This window comes from Theropithecus gelada, chromosome 1 (assembly GCF_003255815.1).
Source record: "Theropithecus gelada isolate Dixy chromosome 1, Tgel_1.0, whole genome shotgun sequence".
Classification (NCBI taxonomy): domain Eukaryota; kingdom Metazoa; phylum Chordata; class Mammalia; order Primates; family Cercopithecidae; genus Theropithecus; species Theropithecus gelada.
Window position 1 is genome coordinate 73,893,342 of NC_037668.1, and position 22,403 is coordinate 73,915,744.

Here is a 22,403-nt window from a genome sequence, read left to right on the forward strand (position 1 = left end):
GACTAGGAAAACCACTGGCATGTACAAATAAAAAGTACTTCCTTAATCTCATCTGGATTTTAAATAGGGCTTTTAATAAAGGAAAGACGTCTCCCTTGAAAATTTCTACCTGTAAGCCTGCACTTAACTGAAATTTGGGGTTGGAGTTTATACTCTTTGTGTGGTCTAGAAGCTGGTTCTGGGCTGGTAATAACTCTGACTGATCCGTCAGAAACAAACTTAACACTTCTATTAAGTGACATACCCTCAAATCAGGTAGCATAGGATTCTCATAAATACAGCTTCACTGAAGGTAAGTTTATAGTACAAAATTACAAACCAATCAACCAACCAAGTGAAAAATCAATAAGTGAAAATCAACAGATAAAAGAAACAATTTGAAACTTCAGAAAGTAGCATTAGAGGATGGGCACAGAGGCTCACAGCTTTCATCTTAATACTTTGGATGACTGAGGCAAGTGGACTGCTTGAGCCCAGGAGTTCGAAACCAGCCTGGGCAACATGGCCAAACCCTGTCTCTACAAAAAAATACAAATATTAGCTGAATGTGGTGGCTCATGCCTGTAATCCTGCCACTTTAGGAGGCTGAGGTGGGAGGATCGCTTGAGCCTGGGAGTTCAAGACCAACCTGAACAACATAGTGAAGTCTTATCTCTACTAAAAAAAATTTTTTTTTAATTAGCTGGGCATGGTGGTGTGTGCTTGTATTCCCAGCTACTCAGAAGTCTGAGGTGAGGATTGCTTGTGTCAGGGAGGTCAAGGCTGCAGTGAACTGTGATTGTGCCATTGCACCCCAGCCTGGATGACAGAGCGAGACCCTGTCTCAAAAAGAAAAACAAAGTAACATTAGAGATTAAGACTGTAAGATGAGTATATTTAAAATGATTAAGAGTATAAAAGGAGGAGGCTGGATGTGATGGCGCTCACGCCTGTAATCCCAGCAATTTGGGAGGACAAGACGAGTGGATCACTTGAGCCCAGAAGTTCAAGACCATCCCAGACAATGTGGTAAAACCCTGTCTCTACAAAAAATACAAAACTTAGTCAGGCATGGTAGCATGGGCCTGTGGCCCCAGCTACCCTGGAGGCTGAGGTGGGAGGATCACCTGAGCCCAGGAAGTTGAGGCAACAGTGAGTGGAGATTGAGCCCCTGCACTCCAGCCTGGGCGACAGAGTGAGACTCTGTCTCAAAACAAACAAAAAAGAATATGAAAGAAGGAAACAAAAACAAGAGAAAAAAAGACCAAATATATTTGGACAAAAAGCTAATTAGAATTCAAAGAATAAAATATATATATATTGTGTTGTTGAAATTGAAAATGCAACAGTCGTGTTAAATAATAGAGCTGTGGACAAAGTAAAATTTTTATCTAGAGTGCAAGACAGAAATGGGAATATATAAACTATAAATAAAAGCTAAGAAACACAGAAGATATGATCAGATGGTCCAACAGAATATGGAGAAATGGGAAGAGGCAGTATTCATAGAGATAATGAATGAGACCTTCCAGAACTGATTAGAAACAAATAACATCTTGAAGCATGGTGAGTCCTCACTATAATAAATAAAAATAAATCCCCATCTAGATACATTGCAGTACTGCAGAACCATGAAAACAAAGAGAATATCTTAAAAGAACCTTCAAGAATTCACTAAACTAAAAGAACTCAGCAAGAAAGTTCACTCAAGAAAATTGAAAATATATGTTCATGCAAAAACTTGTACACAAATGTTCACAGCAGCAGCATCTGTGATAACCAAAAAGTAGTAACAACCCAAATACCTTGTCATTTTATGAAAGGATTAACAGTTGTGGCATGGAGAATTTATGCATGCCACAACATGCACGAATCTTGAAAACATGCTGAGTAAAAGAAGCCAGACACCAAAGACTACATAGTGTATGATTCAGTTTCTGTGAAATGTCCGGAATATGTAGAGTCCATAGAGATGGTGAATCCATAGAGACAGTACATTGGTGGTTGGTTGTGGGGAGAATGGGATGGAGAGTGACTGCTAATGGGTACAAGGTTTCTTTTTGGCAGTGAAAATATTCTGGAATTAGATAGTGGCAGTGCTTGCACAGCCTTGTGAATATACTAAAAATGAATAAGTTGTACATTTTAAAAGGGTGAATTTTATATTGTTTGAAATATATCTAAAAAAAAATAAGTTAATGGTTAAAATAAAGCAACCAGACAGAAAAAGAAAAATTAAGTACAAAGGAACAGCACTTATGCTAAGAGCAAGCTTTTCAACAGCAATAACAGGAGCCATAAGACTACAGAATAATGTTTTTAAAGTATTGAGAAAAAAGTTACTCTGAACAAGACACTAGAATTATCTATACTTGCTAAATTAGCAATGGAAGTGAGTGACCAAAATAAAGACATTTTCAGACCATCAAAAACCCAGAGAACAAAATCTATAGAGAAGATTTATTACTATCAGATCCTCTCTGAAATAATTACTACAGGATATATTTCAGAAACAAAGAAGAAATACATTAATGCAAGAGAGAATGTTAAGCAGTGAAATTGGAAAATACATGAGTAAATCTCAGCAAGCAATTATTGTATGAAATAATAATTATTAATTTGGCAATGTAAAAGTAAGATAGACCTGAATAATAGACTGCAATAATAGGTAAGTTGAAAGAGAATGGTAGGATTGGAGTTAAAAGCCATCTAGAATCTTTTAATTTTGTTCAGAAAGAGGATTGAGGTGCTGGTTAACTTTAGACTTTGTTGAGACAAGAACACCTATTAAACCTTGAATAATAATAACTACTTTAGCACAGAAAAAGACAAAACAATATGTAATTTCTAAACCAATAGAACAGAGGTTAAAAAAAAAAAAAAGATTAATTCAAGGAGAGTTGCCATCAGACTTGGAAGAAAACTTTACCTTAGAGCAAAGACTTTTTTCCTAGTTCCTCTGATGCCTGCTGCCCTTGTGGGGAATTCTGACCACCTGCTTCTGTGGAAATACATTCATTTGTTCAATAAACACTTGTCAAAAACCTCCTATGCCCTGTGTACTATTTCTGGGTATTTGGGATACCTCTTAGAGCTCACTCTAGAGAAGAAGAAACAGACGATAAACATAGTTTATATAGTATGTTAGAAGCTGACAAATGCTATTGGGAAAAAAAGTAGAGCAAAGGGGATTCGGGAAAACAGAAAATTGGGAAGGTGACATTAGAATAAGGCCTTGAAGGAGTGAGGGATTTTTGCCATTGTGTAGTTGAAGGCAGGAAATTACAAGTAAAGGGAACAGCTAACACTGGTCCTAGTAGCTAGAAGTGCCTATGCAAAATTAGCAGCCTGTGGAAGGTTTTGAGCAGAGAAATGAAATAATCAGATGTGTGCTTTAAAAGAATAACTGTGGCTTGCTCATATTAAAAACAGATTAGGGTAGAAGACAAGAGTCAACCAGAGAGACTAGTTAGGAGGATATTGAAATAATCCAGGTAAGCAATAAATAATGTATCAATAATAATATAATGGATAAGTAATAATATTTCCCTTTATTGGGGAGAGAATATGTATTTTTCTCCCACTCTCACTTCCCCATCTTAACCAGGGCATCTTGGTTTTTACTCTGAAATATTATAGCATCTGGAAGTGCTTGACTGTAACCAGCTTCACATTCTTCTTTATATTGTTTACACTTATTGAAACAGAAGTGATCTTTTCCTCATTCTAAATTCTAAAAGGTGCCTGCCAAGTACTATCTGTCATGGAGTGCTCAAGTTCCTAGGAGCAGCTAGACCTCTGGGATTTGGAGACTGGAGAGGCCTAAGGAATCTGCAACCAGGCATCCTATTCCACACCCTGTGTTGCTTCACACTGGGAAGCAGGCTTCCTAAGTAAATTTACAGCAGCTCTTGCAGGGGTCAGATCTTCCAAGTGCCTGCTAGTTGCTGGAGGGAGGGTTTTTTGGAGGCTAGAAACGAGCTACTACTCTCCAAATATGGTTACAATTCAACATTGTCACAGAGAATGCATGATGTGCCTTAGCCCTTGTTCTCACTGTTAAGTGAGATAACCATGGTGAGGCATGTAAGAAAATGAAATGCCAAGTCTCACTCCGAGTAGCCAAGTGACTGGGATGGTTTAACACCAGTCTTTGCATGGGGTAGCTCAGGGGGCTTCCAGGCTACCACCCGTCAGCTGAGAGTTAGTGTACCTGACTCTGCAGATATCCAGTACTTCATCTTACTGGAATGAAAGAAGTAAGACTTGTCCTTTATCTTCTTAGGATCCTGGGGAAATGGCCAGAGCCTGTTGAAGTGGAAAAATTAGCCAGTTCCTTGTTGTAGATCTCAGCTGAGTCATGGTATCTGTAGCAGAGTGTCTGACCTTTTTTTCCCCTGGCAGCTGTTAAAGATTTGCCAAGTGAGATTATGTGTACCTTTATAAAAAGGCATGTGGCCTGGAAATATGATCTTTAGTGTTTTGGCTTTTATTTTAAATTTTAAATAAGGTTAAGGCAAATGAAGCTGGAATTAATTATCTGTCCCTGAAGTTTCAAGAAATTTTCACTTTCAGACACAAGGATTTAGATATAACAGTATGATTTACCTTTCATAGACCAGGTATACATGTATTTTCTTTATTTTAATCCTTGTAACAAATCATACTCATCCATTCATTTAACAAATATTTATTGAGAGCCTACTGTGTGCCAGGCAGCGTTCTAGGTATTGAGGAGTGCAGCAGTACAAAAAGCATACAAAAGCCCCTGCCCTCGTACAGTTTAATTTCTGATGAGAAGAGAGACAACACAACGAATGTGCAAAATATATACAATCATATATATATTGGGGATTAGTTCCAGGACCCACATGGATACCAAAATCTGCAGATGCCCAAGTCTCTTATATAAAAGAGCATACATAATATTCACATATAAGCTACACATATCTTCCTTTATACTTTAAATCATCTCTAGATTATCTAATACAAAGCAAATCTATGCAAATAGCTGTTATACTGTATTTTTAAAATTTATATTATTTTAAAAGTTTTAAAAAATATCTTCCACCCATAGTTGGTTGAATCCATGGATGTGGAACCCACAGATAGAGAGTGCTGACTGTAGTGTGTTAGATGATGATAAGTGCTAGGAGAAAAATATATCAAGAAAGGGGGATAGGGAGTTTGGGAGGGGTTGCAATTTTAAATAGAGTGATGGGGGAAAATTCACCCAGAAGATTGTACTTGAGCAAAGACCTGAAGGAGGAGGGGAGCAAGCCTTGAGGCAATCTGGGAGAAACGTAGGCAAAGGAAATCCCAATTGTAAAGGCCCTGAGATGGGTGGCATGCTTGGCAGTTTCTAAGGAAGGTGAGGAGGCCGGTGTGGCTGGAGAGTGAGCAGGAGGGAGAGAGGTCATGGAGAATCCAGACCGTATAATGCCTTGTAGGCCATCATCTGAACTGACTTTTTCTCTCAGTGTGACAAGGAGAATTTTAAATGGAAGAGGGACATGATGTTGCTTAAATTTTAAAATTTTTGTATAGTTTTATTGAGGTATGGTTGGAATATAATAGATTGTGTGTGACTGTGATAATGAACATGAAGATAATGAACAGATCTGTAACTCTCAGAAGTTTCCTCGTGACTATCTATAATCCATTCTTTGCTTCTCATTGGGCGACTACTAATCTGCAGTCTGTCACTATAGATTAGTTAGCATTTTCTAAAATTTTATATAAATGGAATTGGATCAACTAAACAATTTGTCCTTGTGAGTCCCACCAGTGAATTTTTTTTTTTTTTTTTTTTTTTTGAGACAGAGTCTGGCTCTGTCTCCCAGGCTGGAGTGCAGTGGTGTGATCTCGGCTTATTGCGAGCTCTGCCTCCTGGGTTCACGCCATTCTCCTGTCTCAGCCTCCCAAGTAGCTGGGACTACAGGCACCCGCCACCATGCCTGGCTAATTTTTTTTTTTTTTTTTTTTTTTTTTTGGTATTTTTAGTAGTCAGGGTTTCACTGTGTTAGCCAGGATGGTCTCGATCTCCTGACCTCGTGGTCTGCCCTCCTCGGCCTCCTAAAGTGCTGGGATTACAGGCGTGAGCCACTGCGCCCGGCCATCCGCCTGAGAAATTTCTTAATTGTGGTGGGTCAAATTCAAATTTTATTTTTTTAGTGGTTCTACTTTTGAGAAAATTTTTATTTCACCTCTCCCAATGGATAGATGTTTATTTCAAGATACATTGCAACCTATTGTCAACACCTCAAACCTGCCAGTCATTGATTTCTTGAAGGAGTGTAATTTGTTATCTATGCCTCCTAAATGTTCCTCGTATCACCAGCCCTTACTGTGGGTGATACAATGCCAGTACAAAGACAGTTATTCATGGAAATTTGTTCACTGCAGTTGCCAATCATCATGAGTCTCTCTTTGAAAGGAATATTTTTTCACAAAATCAGCATTTCCCTGAATAAGTGGCTTCATCTTCCCTTGTTATGGTCTATGGAAGTCACAGTGAGAGCAACTACTGCTATTACTGGAATTTCAGTCCATACTATGGTCAGTGTCCACAATTTCTGTCACGAAGTATGCAAGCATTACTTTGAACTACATCCGATACATCTTAGTGGTTTAGGTCATTACTTGCAAATCAGTGAGTCCTGTTTTAGCCACGAAATCAAGTGTCACTATATCCATGCTCTGGAGAGAGAAATAATGGGCTTTTGGTATGGTGGATACATCCATCAGCCAGTTATTAGTTATTTGGAAATTGTTGGTGACTGTTTTGCCCAAACCTTGCCACCTATTTTGCAATGCCTAGTTGAGTACAGTTCATATCACCTCTTGGCATACATACCCAAAACATCTAGTGCTGTTGAAATAAATGCAAAGCAAAGTGCAAGCCCATGAGAGGAATTTGTCACAATGTGTTGGACTCGTATTTGGTCAAATTTATGTGGTGTGATTGACTTGGAAATAATGTTTTCAATTCCTTTTAGTGCATGTGTCAGAACAATTTCCTGTTAAGTAACATTATGTTTGACTTATGTTTTTAGTATATTTTAGTATAACTATTCAGGGACAAATTTTTTGATTGAATACATGTGAGAGGCAAATTGTTCAACTCATCCATGAAATCATACAACATACTCTTTTTTGTTTGGCATCTTGCTTTCAGTATAATTATTTGTGAGATTCACCCATTGTGTGAATCAATTGTTCATTCCTTGTTATTGCTGAGTAGAATTCCATTATATGGATATACTGTGATTTGTTTGTGGCTCATCTGTTGGTGCATGTTTTAGGTGGTTTGTAGTTTCGGGTTTTCACAGATAATTAAAAGCATATAATTGGGTCCTGCTGTTTCATCCAGTCTGACAATCTCTGCCTTAATTGACTATGTACTTAGAACATTTATATTTAATATGATTATTGGTATTATTGGGTTTAAATCTGTTATTTGTTTTCTAATTGGCCCAACTGTACTTGTTCTTTCTTCTTTTTCTGGCACAGTCATTGGCTCACTGCAGCCTTGACCCCCTGGAGTGAAGCAGTCCTCCTGCCTCAGTCACCCAAGTAGCTAGGACTATAGGCATGTGCCAACATGCCCAGCTAATTTTTTTAATTTTTATTTTCTGTACAGATTTGAGGAAGGAAAGGGTGTATTGGAGGTTTAAGGAGAAAATGTGATTAGTTGTCTTGGAGAGTGAGCAAGCACATTAGTCTGGTAAATGTGCTAAGATTGTCAGGCAGTAATGAGTCCCCACTTGATGTTCGTCACTGTAAATATAAAGATACATCAGCCAGCCTGATTCTGGGTTTTTCTTCAGTCACTCTAAGTTCCCAGGTGCAGTTGCAAAATAGATGGAAAGCTTGGTTGTAAAGGGTTGGGATTTCAGCAGGACTTTGGTGTCCTTGAGAGGTAGCAACGTTTCACTTGGAGCTAGAATTTAAAGCAGACACTCAGGAGAAATTGGGGATATAGGCAGTTTGCTGATGACATACTGAGTTCGAGGAGGCAAAGTATAAGCTTTTCTCAAAGGTTCAGAGTAGTGGGAAACTGTCAAGAGAGTGGGAGGCTTGGCATTCCATGGTGACTGAGGTAGTTAGGGGTATGGGCATGATTGGATTCCTCCTGATGGCTTCTTAGGGGAAAATGGTTATTTCTAATGACAATCTCTTTCTTGAGATTAATCTCATTCCTTCTGTTAGCCCTACAGAGTCTGACTGTGGCCTTCCCTATAGCTTCTATAACCTACTTCTTTTTCTGTCATTCTCCCCTCCTGTCATCTGCTCTTGACTTCTTTGCTAGTTCTTGAGCATCCCAAATTTGTTCTTGTCTCAGTGCCTTTACCTTTACTTTTCTCTCTGCCTCTCAGCTCTACTTTTGTCTGAGTCCTTCATATCATTCAGTTCTCTCATCAGATTTCACTTCCCTAGTTAGCACTCCCACACCAGTCTCTGATTTCCTTTCTCCTTTTCTCTCTCTCCCTCCCTCCTTGCTTTCCTCTCTCTCTCTTTCTCTTCCTCTCTCTCCCTCTCTCCCCTCCCTGTTTCTCCCTCTTTTGTTCTTTCTTTCTCTTCCTTTTCCCACAGCACTGTTCACTCCAGTTATGAGGATAGAGACTGTTCTTTTGTTCCCTAGTGCTTCCCTCCTAAAACACTGCCTAGTGTACAGTAGGTGTTCAATAAATATTTGGATGAATATAAATGGAAAACTTCCCTAATGCCTTCAAAAGATAGGCTGATTTTCAGATAAATTGATACAGACTTTTCAGTAATAGATGTGCGTGAAATGGCCTTTCATTACCATCTGGTTTTCTCCAACCAGAAGAAAAAGCTTTAGGCATTAACATGTTGTGGAAAGCCAGTATTATAGAAGAAACCCAGGCCTGTTCTGACATATATTCTGAAATGAGAATATTACTTAATTCATGGACTAAGCAGTTCTCAAAATAATTTCATAGATTAAGTTAATAGTTTTGGGGGGGTTCTTAGAGAATCTGAGAATACTTTGACTTGTGCTTTTTATTTTGTAAATCAATTTGCAGTGGTCATCCTTCATTAGATACTGTTTAAAACATAGTTGTTGCCCGTAGGGAGCTCCTCATGTTTGCTTGGGAAGCCAAACTAAACATTGGAGAAGCACAGTGGCAATGCAAGATGAAAGTCAAGGCAGTGACAAAAGTTATTCCAAGGTGGAACACAGTGCTTTGTGGAATCTAACTGGTGCCGAGTGTAATTGCTGACCCAGTTCAGTTTAAAGAACTATACTGTGCAGCCCGTGAAATGGTGTCACTCTTTTGTTCCTTAAAAGCCACTCAAGGTCTCTGAGCCCATGGTGTGGCCCTATTATAACTCACATTTTGTTTTCATTGCAGTTGTCGGACAAGTAACCGCAAGAGCTTGATTGTGACCTCTAGCACATCACCTACACTACCACGGCCACACTCACCACTCCATGGCCACACAGGTGAGTGCATGAAGGTTAAGAAAGGTTGAATGAAAGAGTGGCCACAGATGCCAAGTTTCTTTCCTACTTCTCATGTTGTGCAGTTCAGTACATTACATTGTCACTTTACTTGGTTGACTGAAGCATACAGAGCTCATGGGCTTGCTTTCTGTGTGAGAATGAGTTAGCCTACTTTTGACTCTTAATTGTTTCTTACCTTGTTCTCTCAACATTCCTTTCAGTCTTGTACATATCTTGGGGCTAGGTATGTGTCCTGGGTTTATGGCCTCTGTTTTGGTGTGTTCTGGTGTGTTATGGCTCCATTCGTCTTGGGCCATTTGATGAGGAGTCCATGAATATTTTGTACTACTGTGCCCGAGGATTAGGGCTCACAGAGAGGGTTTTTTGTCTAATGGGACTCCTGTTAACCTTCCTGCTCTTAGATTAGGAGATAACAAAAGCAAGAGGAATATGTGTTTGTTTGTTTGTTTGTTTTTAAATAGAAATGAGGTCTCTCTATGTTGTCCAGGCTGATCTTGAAATCCTAGGCTCGAGTGATCCTCCTACCTTGACCTCCAAAGTACTGGGAGTATAGGCGTGAGCCACCGCAAGTGGGTTGGAGTATTTGTTTCCTAACAATACTGATATTACATATTGGAATTAAGGCAAATGACCTCATGGATTCAGGCTGCTCTATCCCGGGAATATGGGCTCTTCCCAACAGTGTAAGGACTGACTTACGTGACTCTGAAGAATATATAAAAATTATGAGGCAGCCGGGCACAGTGGTTCCCACCTGTAATCCCAGCATTTTGGGAGGCTGAGATGGGCCAATTGCTTGAGCTTAGGAGTTTGAGACCAGCCTGGGCAGCATGGCAAAACCCCATCTCTACAAAAAATACACAACTTAGCCAGGCATGGTGGTGTATGCGTGTAGTTCCAGCTACTTGGGAGGCTGAGGTGGGAGGATCGCCTGATCACCTGAGCCCATGGAGGTTGAAATCATACCACTGCATTCCAGCCTGGGCAGCAACAGAATGAGACCCCATCTCAAAAAGAAAAAAAAAAAATAGGAGGCTTGCATTGATTCTGGCATTCTGTCCTTCCCAGGAGAGGGACAGAAGAAAGACCTCATTGGAGTCAGCCATGTGCTTCTGTGTAGAAGGTATATTCTGGCATCCCAGGGAAACCAGACCAAGGGACTCAGCTTTGCTGAAAGGGCTGCTGCACTTCTGTGCAGTTCATTGCTACACTATTTATAATGGAGGTTCTAAACCTACAGTTAGTGGAAATTGACAGGCTTAGAACTGTTCAGAGCTTGCTGCCTGGGCATAGAAAGTCATGGTCACTGTTGTCCTAAGCCTGGACCTTGTCTGTCTTTGGGCATTAAAGCAGGATATCAAAGCAGTGAAACAAGTCAGCATCAAGCTGAGTAAGATGAGTTTATTCTCCATGGATTTGTTTCCTTGCTCACAGTTTACTGTCTTTGGAGGGAGAAAGTGAGGGTACATGTGGAGTATTTGAGGGCCCTGAGAGTCTGGTGATTCTGAAACTCAACTTTGTCCTTGGGAGAAGGATCTCACCTTCTTTGGCTCAGATTCTCTTAGCCTAGAAGCCAGCCTTTTAGTGTGATGATGGCCCTTTTCCAAGAATCAGTAAATTTCTCAATCACTAGCTGTCACTTTAGAAGATACCACCAAGAGAACAGGGATCCCAGGGAATTGGAGACATACTTGACCTTTAAAGCAAAGCTCTCATTGTGCTTAGGTGCTTTCCCCAAAAAAAAATTGACTGAGATTAGCTGGATTAGCTAAAATAGCACATCCTAGATTTTTAGAGAAACTCAGCGTACATCTATCTGACCTGACCTTTTTATCATATAGAAATAAATTTAACATGTCTAGACCTTGTATATAGTTGCACAACTGTAATGTGAGTACTGAGCACTAGTTACTACTGGCTGCTCTTCTCTGAGATGATTATCTCTCTATTTAGATTCCCCACAGTTGGCATTTAGAACTAAATCTTCCCTACTCAAATGGCTTTGATTGAGAACACCACCTGACCTTTTCAGCCTGCCTGGATCTGTAGACTCCAGCTTTGAGTTAATGTGTGTAACATGCTTAGTACTTTACAAATGTTAGCATCTGTATTATCTCTTAGCAAATCACTGCAGAAGATCTAGGGGGCAAGAATGGACATAAAAGCCCAATTTGTGACTGTAGGCTGTACTTACCCAGCTGTTGAGACAGGCAGCACTGATTGTTCCACGCATATCCCACTTGACATTAGATTGTATCCTCAAATCTTATACATCCTGAAATTTACATCCACAGGATATTCCATGACCCTTTACCATCACTTTTAAGTTTTGAATCTGTTGAATAGTATGAGGCCTGTTAATTTGAAAGTAGGTTCATTTATTCCATACAGTTCAATTCAGTATTAAATATCTACTACATAAGTAGATTACAGTGTCAGTAATGTCAGTTCAGTAGGTACACACCAAGCCACTCTGGAAATGGAAACTTCCTACTTTTTTTTTTTTAATTAATAAACTTTATTTCTTAGAGTAGTTTTAGGTTCACAGCAAAATTGAGGAAGATACTGAGATAAACCATATACCCTCTGCCCTCACCTATGTATAAGCTCCCCATTATCAGGTCCCTACCGGAGTGCTGCATTTGTTACAGTTGATGAGCCTGCACTGACACATCACCCAGGCACTACTAGTTTACATTAAGGTTCACTGTTAGTGCTATACATTTTGTGTGTTTGGGCAACATTATCATGATACCTATTTACCATTATAGTATCATACAGAGTCTTTTCATTGCCTAAAAATTATCTGTGCTCTGCCTATTTATTTCTTTCGCCCCTTAACTCCTGGCATCCAGTAATCTTTTTACTGTCTCCACAGTTTTGCCTTTTCCAGAATGTCACATAGTTGGAATCATACAGCAGCCTTTTCAGATTGGCTTCTTTCACTTAGTAATACATACTCAGGTTTCCTCCATGTCTTTTCATGGCTTGATAGCTCATTTCTTTCTAGCACTGAATAGTATCCTGTTGTCTGGTTATACCACAGTTTATTTTTATCCACTCACCTACTGAAGGACATCTTGGTTGCTTCTAAAGTTTTGGCAATTGTGAAAAAGCTGCTATAAACATCTGTGTATAGGTTTTTGGGTAGACATTAATTTTTAACTTATTTGGGTAAATAAGGAGCACAATTGCTGTATTGAATGGTAACAGTATATTTGATTTTGTAAAAAACAAACAAACGAACAAAAATTCTTCAAGTTGGGCGTGGTGGTTCACACCTGTAATCCCACACTTTGGGAGGCCAAGGCGGGCAGATCACTTAAAGTCAGGAGTTCGAGACAAGCCCGGCCATCATGGTAAAACGTTATCTCTACTAAAAATACAAAATTAGCCTGACATGGTGGTGTGCATCTGTAATCCCAGGTACTTGCGAGGCTGAGGCGGGAGAATCACTTGAACCTGGGAGGCAGAGGTTGCAGTGAGCCAAGATTGTGCCACTGCACTCCAGCCTGGGCAAAAGAATGAGACTCTGTCTCATAAAAAGAAAAACTCCCAAACTGCCTTCCAAAGGGATGGTACCATTTTACATTCCCACCAGCAGTAAATGAGTAGCTCCTGTTGTGTCATATCCTTGCCAGCATTTGGTGGTGTCAGTGTGTGGATTTGGGTCTTTTTTTTTTTTTTTTTTTTTTAAAGGCAGGATCTCACGCTGTCATTCAGGCTGGAGTATGGTGGCACAATCACAGCTCAATACAGCCTTGAGCTCTCAGGCTCCCAGATTTTGGCCATTCTAATCTATGTGTAGTGCTATCTCATTTAATTTTCAATTCCTGGTGGAGCACGATGGCTTACACTTGTAATCCCAGCACTTTGGGGAGGCCTAGGCAGGCTTTGCTTTTTTTTTTTTTTTTGAGAGAGAGTCTAGCTCTATCACCCAGGCTGGAGTGCAGTGGTGCAATCTCAGGTCACTGCAACCTCCACCTCCCGGGTTCAAGCGATTCTCCTGCGTCATCCTCCCAAGTAGCTGGGACTACAGGCGTGTGCCACCATGCCCAGCTGATTCTGTATTTTTAGTAGAGATGACGTTTCATGTTGGCCAGGCTGGTCTTGAACTCCTGACCTCAAGTGATCTGCCCGCCTCAGCCTCCCAAAGTGCTGGGATTACAGGCATGAGTCACTGCACCTGGCCTTGCATATAACTTTTGACTGCCCCGAAACTTAACTGCTAATAGCCTTCTGTTGACAGAAGCCTTACTGATAACATAGTTGATTAACATGTAATTTGTATGTTTTGTGTATTATATACAATACTCTTATAACAAAATAAGCTAGAGAAAAGAAAATGTTATTAAGAAAATCACTGGAAGAGAAAATATACTTACTATTCATTAATTGGAAGTGGATCATCATAAAGGTCTTCGTCCTCATCATCTTCACATTGAGTAGGCTGAGGACAATTAAGGATTGGTCTTGTTATCTCAGGAGTGGCAGAGGCAGAAGAGGTGGAGGAGGTGGAAATGGATGCAGGAGGGGCAGGCACATTCTGTAACTTTTACTGAAAAAATTTATGTATAAGTGAACCCATACGGTTCAAACCTGTGTTGTTCAAAGATCCACTGTAATCCAAATCAACCTTCTAATACCACTATACCACTTTGCCTTATGACAGCAAAATATACCTAACTCCTCTCTTCAGTACCTTGTAATTTTGCTGTCATTCATTTCACTTATATATAAGCACGTGTGTATGTGTATGTATAATGTATGTAAAAGCATACCTAATCACATACATTGTTGCTGTTACAGGTTAAGCACCCCTAGTCCAAAAATCCGAAATCCAAAATGCAAAACTTTTTAATTACCAACATGAACCTCTCAGGAAATGCTTGTTGGAGTCTTTTAGATTTTGGGCTTTCAGATTTGGGATATTCAGCTGGTTGGTATAGCACAAATATTTCAAAATCAGGAAAAAATTTGAAATTTAAAACACTTCTGGTCTGATAAGGGATACTTATCCTATATTATGTTTAACAGACTTATCTATTAGATAAATTAAGAATAAGAAAAACAAGTTTTTGGTTTACCTTCACTTCTCCAGTGTGCTTGCTTGTTTCATGTAGAGTTCAGTTTCTCCCCTATATAATTTTCTCTCTGAACAACTTCTTTTAACATTTCTTGCAAGGCAGATCTACTGCTATGAAATCCCCCATTTTTTGTTAGGGAAAATTTTTATTTCTTTCTCACCTTTGAAGTATAATTTCACAAGGTACAGAATTTTAGGTTGCTTGCTTTTTTTTTTTTTTTTGTCTCTCAACACTTTTAATATTTCACTCCACTATCTTCTTGCTTGTGCGGTTCGTGAGAAGTTGGATGTAATTCTTGTCTTTGCTCCTCTGAAGATAAGGTGTTTTTTCCCTCTGGCTTCTTTTAGATTTTTGTGTGTCTTTGGTTTTCTATAGTTTGAATATGATATGTCTAAGTGCAGTTTTTTTCCTGAATTTATCCTGCTTGGTATTTTCTGAGCTTCCTGAATCTATGGCTTGGTGTCTGACTTTAATTTGGGGAAATTTTACGTCACTATTGCTTCAAATAATTCCTTTCCTTTCTCTTTTTCTTCTTGTATTCTTGCTACGTATATATCACACCCTTTGTAATTGTCTCACAGTTCTCTGATATTCTGGTGTTGGTTTTTATTTTCAGTCTCTTTTTTCTTTGCTTTTTAGATTTGGAAGTTTCTGTTATCATATCCTCAAGATCAGAGATTCTTTCCCCAGCAGTGTTCAGTCTATTAATGAGCCCATCAAAGGCATTCTTCAGTTCTGTTACAGTGATCTTTAACATTTTCTTTTGATTCTTCCTTAGAATTTCTATTTATATTATCCATCTGTTCTTGTGTGTTGTCTATTTTTCCCATTAAAGTTCTTGGCATAATTAATCATGGTTTTGAAAAATTCCTAATCTGATCATTGCAACATTCCTGTCATTTCTGACTCTGGTACTGATGCTTGTTCTGTCTCCTCAAACTGTTTTTTGCTCTTTAGTGAGCTTTGTAATTGTTTTGTTAAAAGGCAGACGTGATTGAACTGAGTAGAAGTAACTGTGATAGATAGGCCTTTCATAATGTATTGGTAAGGTGTAGGGGAGGAGAAGTGTTCTATAGCAGGGATCCGCAACCCCTGGGCCACAGACCAGTACTGCTTGTGGCCTGTTAGAAGCCAGGCCACACAGTAGGAGGTAAGCGTCAGGCAATCAAGTGAAGCTACATTTGTATTTACAGCCGCTCACATTACTGCCTGAGCTCTGCCTCCTGTCAGATCAGCTGTGGCATTTAGATTCTCATAGGACCATGAACCCTATTGTGAACTGTGCATGCAAGAGATCTAAGTTGCACACACTTCTTATTAGAATCTAATGCCCTATGATCTGTCACTGTCTCCCATGACCCCCCAGATAGGACCGTCTAGTTGCAGGAAAACAAGTTAAAGGCTCCCACCGATTCTATATTATGGTGAGCTGTATAATTATTTCATTATATATCACAGTGTAATAATAATAGAAACAAAGTATACAATAAATGTAATGTGCTTGAATTATCCTGTAAACCCCCTGCCTCCCCACTCCCTGGTCCATGGAAAAATTATCTGCCATGAAACCGGTTCCTGGTGCCAAAAAGATTGGGGAATGCTGTTCTCTAGTCTTGTGACTCGGTCTCAGTCTTTTGATGAGCCTTTGACCCTGGACTGTGAACTTCTCCAGTGCTTCTCAGTTTTTCCCCCACACCATAGTTGGGACAGAATGGTTCTTGGCTGCTGGAATTGGGTATTTCTTCCCCCAAGTAGAGCTGGCATTGATGAAATCCCAGCAAGTTAGGTGCAAACAAAATAGTTTCTCCCAAGGAGAGGCCTCGTTAAGAACAGAATGCTCTGGCGTGTATCAAAACAGTTCCTTTTCCCTCCTCCTGCTGGAATCATGAGATTTTCTTCAGTAATCACTGTGAGGATCCAGTAGGGCTCCTTTGGACAAAACTTACAAAAATATGGGGGCCCCCGCATGACTAGATCCCCCTGGAGTTTTTAACTCTCAGCATAATCCCCATTGAGCTTCTAGCAATTCCTCAGTTACAGTTCGAGTTTTCCTGCCGTGGAGGTTTTTGCTTAAGAATTTCTGCTCTGGCCAGGGGCGGTGGCTCACGCCTGTAATCCCAGCACTTTGGGAGGCCGAGGCGGGTGGATCACGAGGTCAGGAGATTGGGACCATCCTGGCTAATACGGTGAAACCCTGTCTCTACTAAAACTACAAAAAAAATTAGCTGGGCGTAGTGGCGGGTGCCTGTAGTCCCAGCTACTTGGGAGGCTGAGGCAGGAGAATGGCGTGAACCCGGGAGGCGAAGCTTGCAGTGAGCCGAGATCGCGCCACTGCACTCCAGCCTAGGCAACAGAGCAAGACTCTGTCTCAAAAAAAAAAAAAAAGAATTTCTGCTCCAGTAAGTTGTACCTCACTGTGTCTGCTGTCTGTCCAGTTTTGGGGGCAATGGTTCATCCTGTGACATTACTTGGCTGACAGATCTAAGAAGAGATTTTTTTTTTTTTTTTCAGTTTGTTCAGCTTTTTACTTGTTAAAACAGAGTGGTAACTCCTAAGCTCTTTGCATGCCAGGCCAGAACTGGAAGTCAGTTTTTTTATTTTTATAACTTGTAGGGTATTTCATTGTATAACTGTACCACAATTTATTCATTTTCTTCATTTTCTTATTGGTGAATATTGCATCAGTCTAGGCCCAGTTAGGAGACAGATAACAGACAAGTGATTTAAGCAAGATTTATTAAAAGTAATACAAACTATGACAATAAGAGCATAACTTTAACATGTGAGAAAACTCCATAGGATGCTATAGAGCTGAAGGAGAGTTCTCAAGGAAGAACTAACTTGAACGGAAGATTCTCTAGGCTGGATTCAGGCTTTGTTGTAGTTGCAGCCCACTGGATATAGTTGCAGCCCACTGGATGGCAGAGATGTTTTCTGATTCCCAGCCCAAAGCTGGTCCACAGTTACTCAGCAATCAGGGAATAGCCCTCTGGAGCACAGGTGAGTCAGGTCTAGAGAGAGAGAGAGTGGAGGTGCTGCTGTGAGCACTTTGTGTCCTCAGGAAGGACGTGAAAGACAGTTCCTGGGGGTTGGGTGTGTTGAGCAAGCAAACAGAGTCAGTGGGGCCAGGCCTGGAGCACATAGTATCTTTGTAGGTAAGGCTATGGAAAGGTGTCTATGTGATTGGTGCAGAGCAATCCACATATCCACGTTCTCACACCACTGACTGATAATGCAGTTGCTAGAATTAGCACCAAGAGCCTGTTCTTTCTGCAGTGTGCCTCCAATACCCTCTACTGAGAAAGGTTAACATCATGCTTACTGTAGAGGATAGATGATGCTTAAAGGAATTCTCTCCTTTATCTCAGAGCAGGTATTGAAGGATTAATTTGGAGCTTAGTGGCATTAAATTGATAACCAGCGTAGACATTTAGATTGTTTATACTTTTCCACTATTATAGTCATCAGTGCTGCAGAAACATCCTTCTTCATATTCTTTTTGTATATATATACACAGACTTTTTCTGGCATATATGTGGAGGCATGGAATTGCTGAGTCTTGGAATAAACTGTATAAATTTTCAGGAATAGGATCAATAGGTTGGAAGGCATGCATATTTTAATGATGTTTGTTACATATTCTCTAACTGATTTTACAAGAATATTCTGGAACTAAGAGTGTGCCTTCCATAAAAACATGCAGTCCTTATCATTCAAGGTTAAGCTCAAGCCCTAGTGTTAAGCAGGAAGATCCAGCTACCAATTCCAGGTGAGGACTCCTGCTGCGTGGAGGATGACAAAGATCGTAATAATGCCAGCCGTCAGTAGGAGTCCACAGACCCTGGCCCACTGCTTCTTCTGTGGGTTTGAAGCTGTCAAGGAGGACTCGACATTCAAGACACTGGTTGGAACAACATTTCACTCACAGAAAGGATAGATACAGCAAGATCAGAGTGTGAAGTGCACCAATCCCTCATGGCCATTGGGTCCCTCCAGTGGCCTGCGGAGGGTGATGGACTGCACACATCCTTTTCATGCTACTGGCAAAGATCCCATTCCATCCTGTGGTGAGCAGATACACTGGTGGGGCTGGCCGTGTGCCACGTGACGCACACACTTAAGCAATACAAAGAAGTTGACTCCGTACCCAGAAGAGGGGAAAAGTTTCTCCTAATAAGGAAGAAGAATCTCGGGCCAAGTGACAGCTTGCCACACAGCTTCCTTATGAGGGAAAGTTCTAGACCCAGGGCACTAATTGGGCAGTCTTGGAGAGGGGTGGCAGGTCATGTGATGGCTACATCCCTTACAGCCAGTAATCCGTCCCTCTTTACTCCCTGACACTTACAGCCTCTTCACCTCTATCTGTGTTGAATCTACTTGGGCTAATTTCATTATCCCTTACTCCTGTTTATGCCCATTGCCACAGGAACCCTCAGGTTACCCACACCCCATAATCTACACGCCTAAGTCATCTAAACCTCTGAACATTCCCTGCTCTGTCTTATCCTTCCCTGACTCTGGAAACCCTTCCTACCTTTTGGAATTCCAGTTCTTTATCAGCAAAATCTGTCTCCTAATCTGTTCTCTAAACATTCTGTCTTCTTCCTGTTCTACTGGAATCATAGGGGAAGAGGGAGAGCTTAGAATACTGATTATCTGCAGACTACTCAAGTGTTAGCCCTTTTCTCTCTCATAATCTCAAAGTATTGGGTCTAGTAGTAAGGGTAGATGTCCTCTGTCTTTTCATTACTTTCACTGTCTTCTCCCTAATCTCCCCATACTTAGATCATTAATTTGTATCATTTAATACCTATCATTGCAGCTGTAAAACTCTTCATACATTGCAGTCGTAACAATTTTAGCTCTTGACTGCAGTTACTCTCTTCAGTTCTACTCCTGTATTATTCTTTTTTTTTTGCAGTCTGTTTATGAGCTGTATTGTGTTATTCTTGATGGTTTCGATACACCCATAGTTGATCACTCCAGTTCTTAAGACTTTCTGTTCTTTGAACTCTTGTCTTCCAGTGAACCTCTCCACTACCCTACCTCAATCACTTATGCCCTAGATCTATACTTTAGACTTTGTCTCCATAATTTCAGTTTCTTTCTTCCTGCTTTCTGAGCACCACCTCTAATCTTGCTATAGCTTGTGTCATCTAGAAACCCTACCTCTGAAAAATAGTCATTTGATCCTGGGACCTTTAATCCTTGGGAACCTTCACTCACTATATTGAGATGTCTTCCAGACATCTGTGTGAATAATTCAGGATGTTTGTCTTGATTTCAAGGAAAAAATAGGGCTAGAGATACAAATGTTGGACTTTCACCATATAAAAAGATCTTAAAGCTGTGTGTCTAGATGTCGTCACCTAGGGAGTGAACATAGACAGAAAGGACTAAAGGTACAAGGACTGAATCCTGGGACATTCCAGTTTTCCGAGATCAAGAGAATGAGGAGAGACCCAAAAGGAAAGAGGAAAACTTAGAAAATACGGTGTCCTGGAAACCACGTAAAAGGAGTATTTCAGAAATAGTATGTGATCACCTGAGCCAAATGATATAGACAGATCAAGTGACATGAAGTCTGAGTATTGCCAGTGGGATATAGCAATGTGATGTCAGTGTTGACATTGATAGCTGTTTTGATGGAATGGTGGGGGAAAATCTAATTGGTGAGCAAGAAAGAAAGGGAAAAAGAAAATGGAGATAATAACTAAATAATTGGTTCAAGGAGTTTTGCTGTTAGAGCAGAAATGAAATGCAAAGATGGGCGGAGGGATCAAGAGAGTTTTGAAAAAAAGTAACAGTGTCTATGTACATACACGGATGGAAGTGATTCAACAGCAAGAGAAAATCTGATAATGCAAGAGAAAGGAGAATGGCTGATGCAGTGTCCTTCTGTAGTTGAGAGGGGATGGGATCTAGTAAATAAGCAGTAGGTTAGCCTAGTCAGGAGTGCAAACAATCCTTCCCTAGGAATAGGGGAGGATGTGGGGAATGCAGTGCAGATTATGGCTGGGTAGATGGGATAAAGATAGCTTATTGAAGTTCTTCTTTGATTAGTTGAGGCCAGGTGCAGTGGCTCACTTCTGTAATTCCCACACTTTGGGAGGCCAAGGCGGGAGGATCACATGAGCCCAGTAGTTTGAGACTAGCCTGGGCAACATGGTGAAACCCCATCTCTACAAATGATACGAAAATTAGCTGGGCATGGTGTTGCATACCTGTAGTTCCAGCTACTTGGGAGACTGAGGTGGGAGGATCATCTGAGCCTCAGGAGTTCAAGGCTGCAGTGAGTTATGATTGCACGGAACTGTGATTATGATTTTGAGACACAGCAAGACCCTGTCTCAAAAAAAAACTTTTTTCTCTCACTGAAGTGGAAAGCGAGGTGATTAGCTGAGAGCCTGAAGAGAGAGGATAAAGTATGATACAGTCTTTTAAAAGGATGGGAGAAAGAATACACTGAGAAGTATGGTCTGATTTCCAGTAGTATGAAGTGCCAAAGTTAGTGATCATACACATAAAGAGAGACTAGTCAGCTTTTCTATATGACTTTCTGGAACTTCTCAGGCTAGGATTTTGGAAAGATTGTATGAAGATACTGAAATTACTCCTGACAGAAGACATGATAAAAAGAATGTCATTGATACAGGAATAAAAATCTTTAAAGAGTGAAGGGGATTTCCCAAAGGTTTGTATGTGAATTTTAGCAAGGAGGGGTAATGGTTGTTGTAGTCTGATGACATCATTTCAAACCTGGTTATTTTTACGGAGAACAGAGGGAGAATGCCTGAAGATGAAACGAGCCAGCAGGGTATCTACCCCACTTCTAGGTCTAGTGGTACAAAGGGTGTGTGAAATCCAACAGCCATCATTTGAGAGAGCTGCAGAGGAAGCTGCATCCACAGGGGACAGTCAAGTTTCAACCTGTTCAGGGTATGTTAAGGGCTGTACTAAATGTGTGTCCAGGGTGCTTGGGAGTACAAAAGTAAATATATGTAACCCAAGCTAGTCATTAAGCAAGGTGTTCTTTTTGGAGTTAGCTCATTGAATGAAGTAGAAAGCTCGTTCTAAGATCTGTATGAAATAGAATTGTATGATTAGGAAATTAACAGTCCAGAGCATTATAGTTGCCTGGACACGATGGCTCACTCCTGTAATTCTAACACTTTGGGAGGCCAAGGTGGGAGAATCACTTGAGGCCAGGAGTTCAAGACTAGCCTAGGCAACACAGTGAGTCCTTGTGTCTACAAAAAAAAAAAAGCCAGGTATGGTGATACGCGCTTGTAGTCCCAGGTGCTCAGTAGGCTGAAGTGGGAGGGAGGATTGCTTGAGTACAGGAGGTCACGGCTGCAGTAAGCCGTAGTCACACCACTGCACTGCTCTCCAGCCTGTGAAACAGAACAAGATTCTATCTAAAAAAAAAAAAAAGCACAAACCATAAAGAAGTACAGATTATATGTTACTAGATTATAAACTGCTACTCAAATATGGATGGGTAGGGAGAAGGTCATGGAGGGCTACATGCAGTGCTAAAGGGATGAGGTATGAAGACTCCGTGGCATGGACTCTTAATTTACCTAAGATCCATGGACCCTGAGTGGTTTCAGAAGTGCCATAAGTCTCCTAAAATTATATTCCCAATTTTGTATATATGTTCATTTTCTTGTGGAGGGAGTTTATCAAAATTTGCCAAAGGTTGTTTTTCAATCTAAAAACTGAATACTTTGTTGTTGTTGTTGTTGTTGTTGTTTTGTTTTGTTTTTTTTTGAACAGAGTCTCTCTTGCCCAGGCTGGAGTGCAGTGGTGCAATTTTGGCTCACTGCAACCTCCACCTCCTG

General features: G+C 40.4%; 1 protein-coding gene across 4 annotated transcripts in view; it reads left to right on the top strand.

Annotated features, from left to right (window-relative positions):
- Nucleotides 1-22,403, top strand: part of MAST2 (microtubule associated serine/threonine kinase 2) — a 258,930-nt gene that overhangs the window by 179,235 nt on the left and 57,292 nt on the right. For all 4 annotated transcript variants that reach the window (XM_025371095.1, XM_025371105.1, XM_025371113.1 and 1 more), the window contains exon 5: nt 9,360-9,451. In XM_025371095.1, the coding sequence (XP_025226880.1) occupies nt 9,360-9,451 (92 nt within the window). The remainder of the gene's footprint in view (nt 1-9,359; nt 9,452-22,403) is intronic.